We start from the raw sequence: 15,105 nt of genomic DNA on the forward strand, positions 1-15,105 counted from the left end.
CTAGGCGCGCGGGCTTCAGTACTTGTGGCTCACGGGCTTAGTTGCTCCGCGGCATGTGGGATCTTCCCGGACCAGGACTCGAACCCGTGTTCCCTGCATTGGCAGGTGGATTCTCAACCACTGCGCCACCAGGGAAGCCCTCCCCGTTGGAATTTTGCCCGTGTTTCTGCCGTTCCCTAAGGCCAGAGGCAATCACTTTGGGGTCTGCAGGAGTGCTGACCCACAGCGCCTCCTGGAGGCTCACCACCCCGGTTTTGGGGGAACTGCACCGGCCACAGCGCATGGCACACCCCCGCTGGGAGATCCTTTCAGGTTGACCCCCCTTTCTGTCAGCTCTCTCCCCGATCTGCCGATCTGCGGCACCACCACCTAGCATGTCCCTTCAGGGTGGCCTTTCTGTTCTCCTGGTGGGTTCTGTTGTTACTTGGGGGAGGAGGGGTGTTAAAAGCATAGGTGTTATCAGATTTCTGAGTCCTGGGTGTTTTTTAAGGTGTAATATTTTAACAGTGTGGAAAGTTGTCTGAGCAAACCTGGCTTCCCCCCGTAGAAGGGGGTTGGGGCCTCTCCTTCCTTCCTGGGAGCTGCTGTGTGACTGTCTGACAGAAGAGCCTTTTCCCAGAGTTCGCCCATAGCTGGTGGGAGGTGTCCTGGTTAGGAGCAGAGGCTCTCCATTTGGACCACCTCTTCTGAGGATCCAGAGCGCATTGTAAGGCAGGTGTATGGGGTGAGGAGAGGAGAGCTGAGAATATTCTGTTTCAGAAGTTGTCTCACCAGCATTTCTGGCCAGCCTCTCTTCTGCTCTTGGAAGACTGTCGCACACTCAGTAGTTTTGCCAGGGGCACTCCTTTCTTCTTCTACTGCCCCCAAAAGAAACTGAAAGAATGTGTTTCCACTTACAGGACTTTGGGTTTGGTGGCTCAGGATGTCAGAGTGAGGAAATCGCCTCTGCTAGCCTGTTTGAAGACACTCGTCACATGTCTCAGCTTCTTTTTTCTTCAAACTGGCTAGATCCATGAGGAAAAATCATCGTTCTGAATCATGGGCATTACCCTAAATGCCTCGTTTTTATGATTTTTAGTATCAGCGTGGGCACTTCTGGACTCCTCAGCAACCAGTAATCACACCAGTGGTCACACAGGATGGTGTAGTTGAGGAGATTGGGGACCCTCTGGATTAGGAGCCTTTCACTTGAGAGATGTGAACTTAGTGACGCAGGCATAAGTGTGCAGACCAGTGACTCATCCCAAAGCAGGCACCAGGGTCTTCACCCTGGTGACGATGTAGAAGGAGACCAGTTCTCTGGGAGCCGAGGGCCCCACTAGTAACTACCCTTCCCCAACAGAAGACACCAGGGCTGAGTTCTGCCTCGGTAACTGACCGTTGAGACAATACGTCACTTAAGCCTGCTACACTCGAAAGCCCTGGATTTCTAGTTGTCACTTACTACTCCAAAAGGAAATTGGAACAAGCTTTTGAAAATGTACACGAAGTACAAACCATCGGGCCTTGAGGTGTTCTGGAGTGAGTCTTTTAGGATCTCCCCTGTCTGCCCCACCTCTGTGTGTGGACCAGCATCCCTCCGCCTGGATGGATGAGCTAAGCTGGGAGCCATTTCCACTCCCTCCCCGGCCACTTGCCTCCGCTCTCAGCTGCCTCTTTGATCATGTGGTCAGTCATACCTTCCCCAGTCATTTCCTCCCTTCAGAAATTGGAACTAAGCTATCAATTTTGACCTTCTTTTAAATGCCTTTTGTAGCATTAATTCCCTTAGATACTGAGTAGGATGAGATGGAGGGTTTTCCTTCTATCTGGGGTGATCACTATTTGGGGGGATGAATTGAGTTAAAGCATAATGCAGTCTTTTGCATCTTTTTTTGACCCGCAGCGAGTCAGAAAGACAGCCCTAGTGGTGCGCAGAGAAGGGCTCCCAGTTTGGGCCTCTCACAAGCCCGAGCAGTGATGCTGCCCGCAGGGGCCACACAGCCCCCTCTGTGCACCTGTCAATCAGCGGCCACTAGGCTCTGGGCCTCTAGGAAGCACTAGTGGCCACAGAGGGCTGCAGGTTAAAGCAGTGGATTTTGTTGTTGCTAGTGGGGATGACAGAAGTGGTGGTTTGCAAAAGTAGATTTAATATTCTTAATTTAAAAATCATAACATTTATTTTGACAGCTCCGAGAGTGATTTAAAATTTTTTTCCAAGGCATAGCTTTTAAACAGTTGAAAAACATTGAGTTTAAAAGAACATTTTTGATTGCTTGTGTTTTTCTTTTAATGTTTGCATTTTTTTCCCACAATGCCTTAAAAAATATAAAAGCTACGAAATGCTCCCTTTTAACACATAGGTACTCTTCCAGTTTCTCTTTGGACATTGGGCATAAGGCCTCACTGCCATTCACTCTGTGATCACAGCAAGAAGAATCTAGGCCCCAGTGAGCAGGTGGGATCTGATATATCAGTCTGAGAAGCTGAGCTTTATCATTAAAATTGAGCTGAAGACATCTTAATTCTGCATGGAGTCTTTCTTTTTTAATGTCAGCTGCCATCACAGAAACGCTGCTCATTCTTTTTTTCCTTACCTGCTTAGGCACAAGTAAGGAAGCCCTTTAGGCTCCAGTTTAATTGAGTAAAGATATTCTCAGGCTTACATATGAAATAGCTGGATGGGGAAGAAAGGAAGTCATGGTTTTCAAAATGAGGTCCGCAGACCAGCATCACCTGGAAACTTGATGGAAATGCACATCTTGGGCCTCCACACCAGACGGACTGACTGAGAATCTGGGATAGTGTGTGTGTGTTTGGGGGTGGGGGGCAGCATTCTGTGTTAACTAGCCCCCTTGGTGAGTCTGATGCTCCCCCAAGTTTGAGAACTAAAGATTGAAGGAGGCATCCCTGCCCACCCGCTGTGCCTCAGATACTGACAAATCTCCTTACCCAGGGTCTGCCCTGTACAGCTGTGCCCTCTGAGATTCGTTCAGCCTTCCCCTTTGTCATACCCTCCCTCCCATGCCAAGTTTACAGTCAGAGCCAAAGACACACATCTCTGTCTTTGTTTTACAGTCCTTCTCTGGCTGTCCCTCAGTGTCTTTTCTCATTCTTTCCATTTACTATTCATCCAGTGACTCTTTCTGGAGCATCTTCGGTGTATCAGGGACTGCCCTAACCTGAGAACACAGAGACGAACGGAACAGTCTGAAACCCTCAGAGGGCTTACCGTCTGGGGTGGGAAACGGACATTGAGAGACAATCCCGCCTTAAACAGAAACCTCAGATCCTATCCCCTTCAGAAGTCCCCTGGTCGCCTCAGTCTGTACTAATCTCTCAGACTCCCTGCTGTGGGAGCCATTCAGAATCTGGAATTGCAGACTCCCAAACAGGTGATATCGTCTCCTGTTTCTCTGGTTCTTTCTCTTCTGAGGAATCTCCCAGTGACATGTGACTTTTGACTATCTGCCTAAGCGGATGGTAGCTTTTGAGGGCAGGGTCCTTCCTAATGAAAGCGGCACAACTGCAAGCCAGGTTTAGTATCTGGAGAGGTTTATTCACTATTAAACTCCCTGGAAGACTCCGGCAGAGAAGTGTTCATTTGTATTTGCTACCCTTGAGTTTTGGTCTCTATTTTCAAAACTTAGATCGCTGCAGTTACTACTTGCCAAAATTTACGTTAAGCAAATCAGAATGCTAGGAGTTTCTTTCTAGCAAGCTTCTTGGGGAGGGAGGGTGTTTTATCTGGACCCTTATATTAAGAGCCAGTGAATATTCAATAAAAGAGTGGCTGTGGTTAGTTTTAGGCCCCGCTGGGTGGGCAGGAAAGGGAGGGAGCGCCCACCTCACTCCCCCATGTGGGGATCTCTAACCAGCCCTGAAGCTCGGGCCCCTTCTGGGCCTTTGACTGAAAGATTGGGTAGAAGACATGAGCTATGGGGCCTGGGTCTTCTCAAGCCAAGGGAGGAGGCAAAGTGGGGCGCCAAGCCTCGGGGTGGCCTGGAAACCGACTTATCACAGGCCCCCTTTGGTGAACTACAGGCTACCACCCTGGTGTCCAGGTCCACCGCCAAGGGGCCTCTCGGGCAGGAACAGCAGACACCCCCTTCCCTCTTGTCAGCTTGAAGCCCCTAATGAGCTCCAGCCACTGCTCCATCCTCAGGCTGCAGCCAAGTGAGGCCTTTTAACACGTCACCTGCCTCTCCAGTGGCCTGAAGAGCTATTGCTGTCGTCTTAGCGCGCCCGCCCGAGGAAAAGGCTTCAGGCAGCCTGGCCCCTGGGTTCCTGCGAAGCTTGTCTTTTCTTTGAATTGTGTCTGCTCCAAGGTGTGGCGTTCACACAGCACCGAGTGAGGGTCCTTCTCACTTCCAGGAGCTGGAGGCCTCTTCTGAACGTGGGCAGACGGGACTCTCAACAGTGTGTTAAGCAAACTTTAGGAAAACTTTAATTTTTTACAAATTTTAAATTAAAAAAAAACTTTTTTTAACGTTAAGGTTCTACGTAGGAGTGAGGATTAGATTTTACTATGTTGTTTTTCACTCCTTTCTGTAAAAATGTAGATAGACTTCAGATTACAAGTCAGGATTGTGTGCATTTTGCAATCTTACTGGGTGTGTAGAGCAGTGTTGCCTCGTAAAATGAAATAGAAAAATGAAGGCAAACCTGCTTGGAGCCATACTCTATCGTGAGTCCTTATTTACACATTTGAGAAGCGTCCAGGATTCGATTCGTCTTGCCTATTCGCGCTCACAGATTTTGCTTACACGGGCCCTCCTCTGTCCCCTTCCAGAGAGCATTACGAATGTCTTACCAGGCTTTCCCTAAATCATTAAGATTATCACACAGCTATGACCAGCTAGATCATTCTAATTGGAAATTAGGCGCTTCTCATGTTGAAATCTCTCTGAAAAGTATCTCCACAGATCTCCCGCAGCAATGGGAATTCTGCTAAATGCCTCTAGTACCACGTGCTTTTTAAGTATTTAAGTTCTATGTGCTCAGTGATTATTTCTAGAGAAGTATGAGTTATTGAAAAAGCCCTGTTGTTTTTTCCTGTCAACAAGTCCTTAAAAGACAGCTGTGCATGAATGACAAAAAGAAAGGAAAAGTCTACGTTGTCTTTTCTAAGGGTTACTTCTCCAGAAAACCGGTAAAAATTTTAAGTGGCGATGAGCTTACTAATTTGTTTTGAGCTGTGTATTTGGTTTACATTTTGGGACAGTGCTTCTCAAACTTTTTGCGATGAAGGACGATCTTGTTTGTGTTTTCCTCCTTTATAGACTGATACTTTAGTAAAACATGACAAAAATAATGACTAGAAAAATGAAATAAGAGTACAAAAATGTAAAAATAGAAGCCTCGTTTTAAAAAATTGTATTTACAGAGATACAATTACTCTGTAAATCTGCTATAAAAGTTTCTAAACAATGCAGTATCTTTACTTACCTCATCATGAACTAGTAACAGTTTACAGACTGGTTCCATCTATGGACCACACTTTGAGAAACACTGTTTTAGAGTGTGTGTGCGTGTGCACTTGTGTACTCTGGCACACGTTTGGATGTATTGGGTACATTCAAATTACAGCATATAACGTAGATTATATAACAGCTTTATATGATAATTAAATGCATTTGGTGAGCTCTTTGGTAAAAATGGAGTTTTTCTAGAAGTGACATTAAATGCTTCAATTGTAAACCAATACAAATGGCATATATGTGAATACAGTTATCTGTTTCAAAACACAGTTGTCCGGTAATACTTCTAAAGCATAAAGTAGAAAGTGTCTTGTAATGTGAAATGAAGTCACCTCCTCTCTGATTCACACTCAAGTTTAAATGGGCACAGATACTTTAGATAGGAAATGTTCTGTGCAAAGTGTATATACAAATGAGGCTTGTAGCACTGAACAGTAGGAAATGTTTCTGTCATGTGAAGCCTTAGATAAGGGAGTTGTTACTATCATACCTTCCTTGCCTTAGAGAACAGTTAATTATGGGACTGGTCTTCGGTCCTAGTGATAGACAGCCATTTTCTTAATGTTTACAAAGTGAGAGAAAGTGTTTCGTACAAGCAACTCCACATTCTTTATGAGTGTTAACAAATTCTCCAGCTGATTCTGACTTGATGGCTTGCAGCTGTCTTCATCCTTCTCTCCTGGAGACTGAGGCACGTGAAGGCAGTCACCCGGAGTGGGACCTGTGCACCGGGCTCTGTGTCCACCTGCATGTCTGTCTGCCTGGAGGGGCAGCGTGGCCTTCTTCCACAAAGCCTTGGGAGGAAGTTCTGGGAAGTTTTATTATGGTTAGCCTTATTCCTTTAGGATGAGACTCCTAATTGAAAATGATAATGAGGTGTCCGCGAAGATGTTCAGCCCCTTGAAGACCAGGCTTTAGTCCTGTGCAGGACTACCCACCTTCTGGCCGAGTGCCCAAGACAGCGTAGATGTGGGATGAGTTAAAGGATTGAAGGAGGCCATTCAGTAAAAGGCAAGTCGCCTTTAGAAGAAAAACTGGATAACTACAAAGCACTTTCTTGTGTGTGACGATATCAGAAAGAGTGAGTGGCCTTGAGGAGAGCATTAACACGTGCCTGTGGGTAAGTGGCGTAGAGGGCATAGGGAGCGAGCGTGGGCCTGGCTTGATTAGAAGCATGTCTGCTGGTCTGAACGACGGCGTAAGGACAGCTTTCTTGATTCACTGGTTGGAAAGTGAGGTCTCTGAGTCAAAGGCGGGTGGACTTGTGATTGCCGTTTAGCTGGTAGAAGTTCTGAGATGAAGGACCACTCCCCTGAAGGCACAGACAGCTGAGGGCGTCTCCACTCAGGCCAGAGCACACAAGGAGACCTCCGAGGCTGTGCGTGTCAGGCGAGATAGGCAGGAGTTAAAATCCAACCCATTCCCCAGTGCTCAAGGTCTGAGATAGGAGGTCATTGTTTCTTTGAAATCCCTGCTGGAATCACAGTAGGTATTGTTTTAAGAAATGTGTCGAGTACCCAAACAGCAATGCTTATAATCAGAGCAAATTTCTTTTAAATTAGTCCAGTTGCACTCAGGCATGGCTGCATGCGATGAAATTGAGCCATGGGAAAACTTGGGCTGGGCAATCCACCTTCCTCCACTTGATTCTAGACGGAAAAGCAGTGGCAGCTCAATCACTGTGGTCAGTTAACACAGTCCAAGCACTTCGCCACATGTCACCAAACAGGCAGAAAGGCTCTATGTGTGATGAGGAAGGAAACGGCATTTTGAAAGCACACGTGGTTCTACCAAAATTGTACATATTCCCTTTTCTCCAACTGGGTTCTTTTCATCGCTCTAGGTGTGTTCAAGCTGTAATCTATGATACCTTTACCTGTTTAGGTCATAGTATTGTCAGTGTTTTCTTGGGCTTTAAAAATAGATCTGTTTGGGGGAGGAGGGAAGTTGAACCTGCATGGTAACGCCGTAGGCATGCGAACGCAAGCCCAGGAGCACAAAGTCAAAATCACGGTTTCCATGGTAACGTTTAACTTGTCTGTGTTGTACACATTTCTCAAGAAATACATTCAACAGACTACCCAGTGATAAAGATTGCTCCACCGGCACACAAAGGTAGATTTCCCAATGAATTCCTCTGTTGTAACCGACCCTGGGCAGGGAGCTCAAGTCCGGGTCCTGACCTCTGAATCCACGTCTTTTTTTAGGGTAGAAATTCTTTTCTGTGGGATTGATTCCATCTCCTTCCTTTCTCCTTGGCAGATATATGTTGGGGAAAGGAGGAAAACGGAAGTTTGACGAGCATGAAGATGGGCTGGAAGGCAAAATTGTGTCCCCCTCCGACGGTCCGTCCAAGGTGTCTTACACCTTACAGCGCCAGACTATCTTCAACATTTCCCTTATGAAACTCTACAACCACAGGCCCCTCACAGAGCCCAGCTTGCAAAAGACCGTGCTCATCAACAACATGTTGAGGCGGATCCAGGAGGAGCTGAAGCAGGAGGGCAGCCTGAGGCCCGCGTTCCCCGCCTCTTCGCCGCCCGCCGACCCGCTGGGCTCCAGCTACCGGGAGGCACCGCCTGCCTTCAGCCACCCCGCGCCCGCGCCCTGCGAGCTGGGCGGCGCTGCGCCCCTGGAGGCCTGCCTCACCCCCGCCTCACTGCTCGAGGACGACCAGGACACGTTTTGCACTTCCCCGGCCGCGCAGCCTGCGGCCCCCGCCAGACTCGCACCTCCTGCCCTCCCGCCGGAAAAGGACAGCTTCTCCTCCGCCCTGGACGAGATCGAGGAGCTCTGTCCCACATCTACCTCCATGGAGGCCGCGGAGGCCACCACCGACGACCCGAAAGGGGACTCCGGCGGGCCCGGCGCGCAGAGACCCGAGGGGCTCCAGGACGGCCGGCCCGACGACCCGAAACTGATGGACTCCCTGCCCGGCAACTTTGAGATCACCACGTCCACGGGCTTCCTGACAGACTTGACCCTGGACGACATCCTGTTTGCCGACATTGACACGTCCATGTACGACTTTGACCCCTGCACGTCCGCGTCGGGGACATCCTCAAAAATGTCCCCCGTGTCGGCCGACGACCTCCTCAAGACGCTGGCTCCCTACAGCAGCCAGCCCGTCGCCCCGAGCCAGCCTTTCAAGATGGACCTCACGGAGCTGGACCACATCATGGAGGTGCTGGTCGGGTCCTGAGCCCCGGGGCCCGTCGCCTGCACCCCGCACCCCGACAGCTCTCCGCACTGTGCATGTACCCTTGCTTGCCTTTTTCTGAGAAAAAGAACATTCTACAAAAGGATCACACTAGTTTTTGCTTTGAGCAGAGTTGGAGTGCCTTCATCCAAGTATGACCACTTTTAATATGCTTTTTTGAGTGGTTCCTCAGAGACCTAGTACCCGGGAATAGGAAAGAATACATTTGAAGACAATGTCGCTATGTGGAATGACAAAAATAAACAGCTCAAGTGAAGCACAAGGAATAAGTTGGAAAAGCTGTAAATTGCATGTGCATATTTGTCTATTTTTTCTATAAGTTTTATTGCAAGAGGTAAAAAAAGAAAATATATATATATATTATTTAGATAATCTCAGTACCTTTTCCGGCATTTTCGCCCTGTATAGGTTGACTTGGCAATTCAGCCTTTTTAGAGGCATTAACTACTCCTCGTAAGTGTTGCATTTACATGGCTGTTTAGAAACTGCTGCCCAAATTTATTTTATATTTTTGTACAGATTCCGCAGTTTATGATATTGTTTTTCTAAAAACAAATGCTGTTTATACATATGAGATAGCTATTTTGATAGGATTTGCTCACATAGTTCCTGCAAACTTCAGATGTACAAGTTGCACTTGTACTTTTATAGAGTTGTAATGTTTTATATGTGTTTGGTGCAAAGAGAAAATTGGATCAAATCAATCGCAGTTGATGTCCCCAGACGCGCGCGCGCGCGCACACACACACACACACACACACACACACACACGCAGCGCTTTAAGAAGGGCCAGGAGATATCACACCCAAATTTCACAAGCACCGACCCCCTGGCATGAACACCCGCCAGCACTGTGACTTCCAAAGCCAGAGCCACGTCTGCTCATCAAACTTGCATTAAGCAGTTGGCGGGAGGTGGCCATGGAGCTCGGGGTTTAAGTGATGGTTCTCTTTAGCTCTCTCTCTGGAGGGGAAGGCTACCAAGTACTCATTGTATTTATGCCAAGTCTGCGCTTTTAATTGTTTTTATTTTTTTAAACAAAACCCCAGATCTTTCCCTTTTTGGCATAATTTTTATGAAGACCTGAAATTTTACACACGAACAAAATTTTATGAAAAGCAACTGACCTCTTCATGGAACTAAACCCTGTTGCGACGCTTAGGGCTCGTCAAGAAGGAACTCTCCCCCAGAAGGCATCCATCATGTCGCTCTGTTGTCTTTTCCTGCTTCCCTTCCTTAGAGCTTTCTTTCCCGCTGTTGCTAAGTGCTGAAAATGGCATCTTCACGATCACCACAGTGAGCCCAGCTCTCCTCGGCCCAGCCTAGGATGCACTCTTGTAACACGCATGGCTCCTGAACCTGGAGTTGGTCCCATTACGTCACGGCCTCCGATCTGGTTGCTTTCTTAAATCAACTGCTTTAACTACACTTTACAAGGCTGTTTTACCCAAATACACAGATAGGACTTTCTATGCATGTTCCCCTCCTCCCCCATTGCCATCCTCTCTCTGCCAGGAGAACTTGAGAACTAGCTTTTTATTCCTAGCGGTGTACATTTAATTTTAAAACGTTTGCAATGTATCATGCTTGTTGCCGAAATTGTTAATGGCCTTTCCGTTTCAGTTTTTTCTTTCTTCCAATGGTACTTTAGCTGGTTACAACCTATATTGTTGAAATGCAGGTGGCTTCTTTAGGAATAACTTTTATATTTATTTAAGAATTTTTAAATTATGGGATTTGTGTTGTTGTTGTTGTCTTTGTTGTTGGTCATTTGTCAATATTCAGTCACCAATTCTGCTCACTTCTTGCCATGGATAAAATTGAGTCTTTCTGGCCAATTAAAAAAGACAGCTTTATAAAATGGCACTTTAAACAAGCCATAGATAGTTTTATTTTTATAATACACATGGCAAAGCAAATACACTTTGATGAAGGAACTGCTCATCTAAGCAAAAGATTCGTGTATGATATGATTAAATCTCTCTACGTTCTGATTTACTCACCCCCCCCACCCCCTCCCGCCAACTTGAATGTGTTTTTAAAGGCTAATTATCAACTCAGACGAGCAGTGAGAAACCGATCAAACTGCACCGTTCTCCAGCAAGCACCCTCCACCGGACACCTCTTACTACTGCAGATGTGTCATTCCCTTTGATAGGACCAGGGACCATGTAGTTAAGGTGAGGGTTGTGGTAGATGCTTCCGGTGTCACCGTGCCTGTCCGTTTGAAGGGCTTCCTTTTCCTGTAGAGAACAAGTCCGCCCAGGCTCCATGCTTCTGCTAACTCAAGGACCTGGCAGACTCTCCACATGCCGCCTGCATACACATACGTGTACATGCACAATAGTGTTGATTATTCCGGACAATAACAGGGTAAGGCGGCTGATTTGCCATTGTTGAAAACTGATTGATAGTAACTTAGAACAACTGTACTTCGGTTGGATTAGCAAATCGTGTGTTTAAACAAATCCCATATGTTGGGCAGCAGTTCAAATAAGCACAGCGAAGTGTTGCCCACACGTGGTTCTCTGACTCTCCCGCGTTTATAAGTCTGGGCTTCAGGATCAAAAACAAAAACCCCCAACAGCAGCGCGCAAATGCTTTTTAATTCTCTGGACACCCTCACCGTAAATTCTTGATATTCAAGGTCTAATGAGGAAGACGTGGGGAATTAGTGGCCCTGTTTCAAAAGAACAAAACCATCAAGTGTTCCAGTTATCTTTGTGTCTTATTTTTACAAAGTGATGTCCCGACAGGGAAGAACGTGAGCCTGTGTGTGATCTCCAAGTCCCAGCTTGAGTGTGGGACGTGCTTCCAGATGCCACCCGGCAGCAGTGCCTTCCCGTTTCTAAAGGACATCCTGTGGCATTCAGAGTCAGGCAGGCAGTTTGAGGTGCCTTTACGAGAGGGACAGAGAGACATGCTGGGTGGGGCTGGGAGAGGACAATTATTGACAGTGATGTGCAATGAAGTGACAAGATGAGAGCAGAATAATAAGAGCTTTGAATTTGAAGTGATTTTTTTTCATAAGTTATTTATTCCTTTTTTTCTGTGTAAATATATTTATTTTACTGTGGAGCTCTAACAACATCTGGATCGTAACATGTGCAGAATGTATGTAGGAATTTATTCTCCTGTAGGAATGTCAATCTGTATTAAAAGGGGGTCCGAGCCAGACCCCTGGGTCTTCTCATCGTATGCACAGTCCACGTTCATTTTTACTCTCTCCTCTAATATGGGTCGATTTGAAATATGCAAAAGGTATGGATGAGGAATGTTTTAATACCTCCAAATTTTTAAGAAAATCAAGCATCAAAGGGTTGATATTTTTTAAAGTTTTTCTAGTCGCACTTTCTCTCTTTATGACAGAAGGGGCATCCACACCGACGCCCTCGCTCACACCAAAGGGTGAGAGCTAGCCACAGCCGCCTCCACCGGAGTGTCTTTCTCAATTGTGCTGTTTATTGCCATAGCCCCTTGGAGTGTCCCAGCTGCCCTGAGATCGATCAAGGAAATTCCTTAAATAAATAAACTCCAAAGAGCCAAAGTGTCAACTTACGGATCATTTTTAAAGCTTAAATTTATTAACCACCTTTGTGGTAAACAATGAATTATGAATCCGCAGGGCAGCCTTCTCAAATGACAGGTGCAAAAAATAATAAGAGAGAGAGAGAGACTCTACTTTGTGCAGCGATTGTTATTCTCTGTATGAATTGTCTTAATTTCAAAACCTTGCTGTTACAAATTGGACCTTTATATGCTTTCTGAAAATAATTGAAAAGAGCATATTTAACCTGTTTCGGCTGGAAATGGTTGACTTCCAGTAACTGCCAACGGCAGTGAGGTGTGTGCGTCCTGCTTATGTACCGTTGTTTTCAGGGCTTCTAAGAATAAGTCTGAATGGTTCTTGAGAATTAGCCAGGATCAAATGCTCTTGCAAGCAAAGCCAATAAAAATTTTGGACGTCTTTTGGGGATAACAAGTTTGGAAGGGAAGTCGGTCCATACGAGCAAACAACCAAGATTTGGAAAAGATGTACATAGTGACATGTTTGGTGCATGGTTTTTGAGGAGGGCTTTTGTCAAACAGGAGGTGTAACCTTTCCCCCACAGACCTGAGAGCTGTGCCTTTTCTATGCAATATTACTAGACGTTACATCGGAACCCAGATGGTTGTATTCACATGTAGGTTTGGGCTGTAATCTAAACAATTGGACAGATTAAATGTACATGGAAATGAGCAGTCTTACTTTTGTAGTTTTATATTATACAATAAACAGTTAAAAGATGAGAGAGGCGTGTTTGCAGTTTCCTTCTGCCCGGAGCACAGCCAGCTCATGTGTCACCGTCTGCCCACGTCAGGGAACGGTCTGCCCGCGGCTTCTGCTGGAGTTGGTGCTGTCACCCGCCCCCTGTCTCTCACTCTCAGGAGCACTCTTCTCTCTCGGTTCTCCCCCTGCCTCTTGGGCCCTTCTCGGACCTCCTCCCCCAACTCTTACTAAACACTGGGTGGGGGGGTGTTCCAGCTCTTTGCTGAGCCTCCACTCCTGCTTGCTTTCCCGAGGGCACCTAATCCACTCAGGACTCTGAAAACGTATTTCCAGCCCCTACCTCTCTCCCAGGCTCTGGACTTGGTATCTGCCAAGCTTTGCCATCTCACGCTCAGTGGGTCTAAACCAGCCTCGTTCCCCCACGGGGCTGGGCCTTCCCCTTTGGGCCTCTCTTTGGCCTCATCACCCTTCTCCCAGGTGTGATTCCGCCGCCTCCTTTCCGAACTTACCACAGCTTCTTCCGCAGCCCGGACCCTCTTCCCCCCTCGCCTCCAGTTATTGCATCTGCTTCCTATCTGCTCTTCACTGCCACCTGCTTGTTTCTCTAACATCCTTGTTGCCCCCCCCACTGGTATTCCACAGCACCGGTGGTTCACGAATTTGTTGCACATCCTCCAGCAGCCCGACCCACATTTCCACAGTGCGGCTCCCCACCCCTCCCACCATCTTCCACAGGGTCGTGGAGGAGATCCTGGGGAGTCTCCTTGGCAGCGGGGCCGTCTCTGAGGGCATCGTGTGATCTAGCCTCACCTCCTCCGGGCAGTTCCGGGCCACGATACTAGCTGGTGAGGGAATGGGGCTGGAAAATGAGGGTTCCGATCAGTCAGCAGTGGAATATGGTGGCAGAGCGGGGAGCGTTGGGGAGGTATTATAGGTTGAATTGTGTCCTCCGAAAAAGATCTGTTGAAGGTCTAACCCCCAAGACCTCAGAATGTGACCTTAATTCAGAAATAGGGTCTTTACAGAGAAATTAAAGTGAGGTTACTCGGGTGGGTCTTAATCCAATGACTAGTGTCCTTATGAAAAAAAAAAAAAGGCGGGGTGGGGGGAGATTTTGACACATACAAGCACAGAGAACACCATGTGAAGACGAAAGCAGAGATCAGGGTAACATGTCTACACCCAAGGAGCACCAAAGGCTGCCAGCAAACCACCAGAAGCCGGGGGAGCAGGCTGAACAGAGTTCTTCCTCACAGCCCTCAGAAGGCACCAGCCCTGCTGGCACCTCTGTTTCCGACTTATGGCCTCCAGAACAATCTATTTCTATAGCTTAAGTCGCTCTGTGGTACTTTGTTACGGCAGCCCTAGCAGACTAACACGGGGGAGAAGAGGCTGAGCTCAATCCAGACATCCCGATGGAGATGCTCGTTAGGCTGCTAGAAATAAGAGGCTGTTTCTCAGTGGAGAGGTTTGTCTCTGGAATATGAGCGTCTGCTATTAATTAGAGATAGAGCTTTGGTGACTCGTTCAATCTCTCTGTGCTTGTGAGGAGGAGATACAGCCATGGCTCCTAAATCTCTTTGAACGTGTTGACGGTGCAATAAAAGTGCAAGCTGTGGATGTCATCTCTCCTCACGTGCCTCCAACTGCACCTAGTGCATAGTAGGCACTCAAAACATTTGTTTAATTAAAAACAAACAAAAAAACCCTGTGGTTCCTCCTCTACAGCAGGAGGGAAGCACAGAGCGTGGTCTTCCTTGTTTGGGTCCCAGGCCCACTCCCGTCCGGCCCTCTGGACGCCCCCATTGCCAGCACACTGCATGCCCTTGCTTGTGCCCCCAGTTCAGCTGGTAGATATTCTACCCATCACTCCCAGGCCGAGCTCAAGTGTCTGTCCATGAAGCCTCCTCTTCTTCGGGACGGCTCTGCCTCTGCAGAGGCACTTAGCAAGCCGTGCCATGTCTCTGGCTAGCTGTGCAACTTTGTTTCCTGTGCTACCCCCCTGCTGCTGCTCTTTAGAGAGCAGTTCAAAGAGATTTAGGAGCCATGACTTTATCTCGTGATGTTCATCTTTGTCAGAGGTCGGCAAACTTCGGCCCTTGGGCCAAATCCTGTTTGTGTGAATTTTATTGGAACACGGCCGCATTCATTTATGT

At 47.3% G+C, this 15,105-nt stretch overlaps 1 protein-coding gene across 3 annotated transcripts in view; it reads left to right on the forward strand.

Moving 5' to 3' along the window:
- Positions 1-12,962, forward strand: part of SERTAD2 (SERTA domain containing 2) — a 113,203-nt gene extending 100,241 nt beyond the window's left edge. For 2 of the 3 annotated variants that reach the window (XM_060026489.1, XM_060026488.1), the window contains exon 2: positions 7,722-12,962. In XM_060026489.1, the coding sequence (XP_059882472.1) occupies positions 7,726-8,661 (936 nt within the window). In that variant the 5' untranslated portion in view covers positions 7,722-7,725 and the 3' untranslated portion in view covers positions 8,662-12,962. Of the gene's footprint in view, positions 1-899; positions 2,691-7,721 lie in introns of those variants that run through there. The other variant, XR_009521435.1, reaches the window with a different exon arrangement.
- Positions 12,963-15,105: the final 2,143 nt, after the last annotated feature.

The sequence above is a fragment of the Delphinus delphis genome, chromosome 12 (genome assembly GCF_949987515.2).
Source record: "Delphinus delphis chromosome 12, mDelDel1.2, whole genome shotgun sequence".
In the NCBI taxonomy this organism is placed as follows: Eukaryota; Metazoa; Chordata; class Mammalia; order Artiodactyla; family Delphinidae; genus Delphinus; species Delphinus delphis.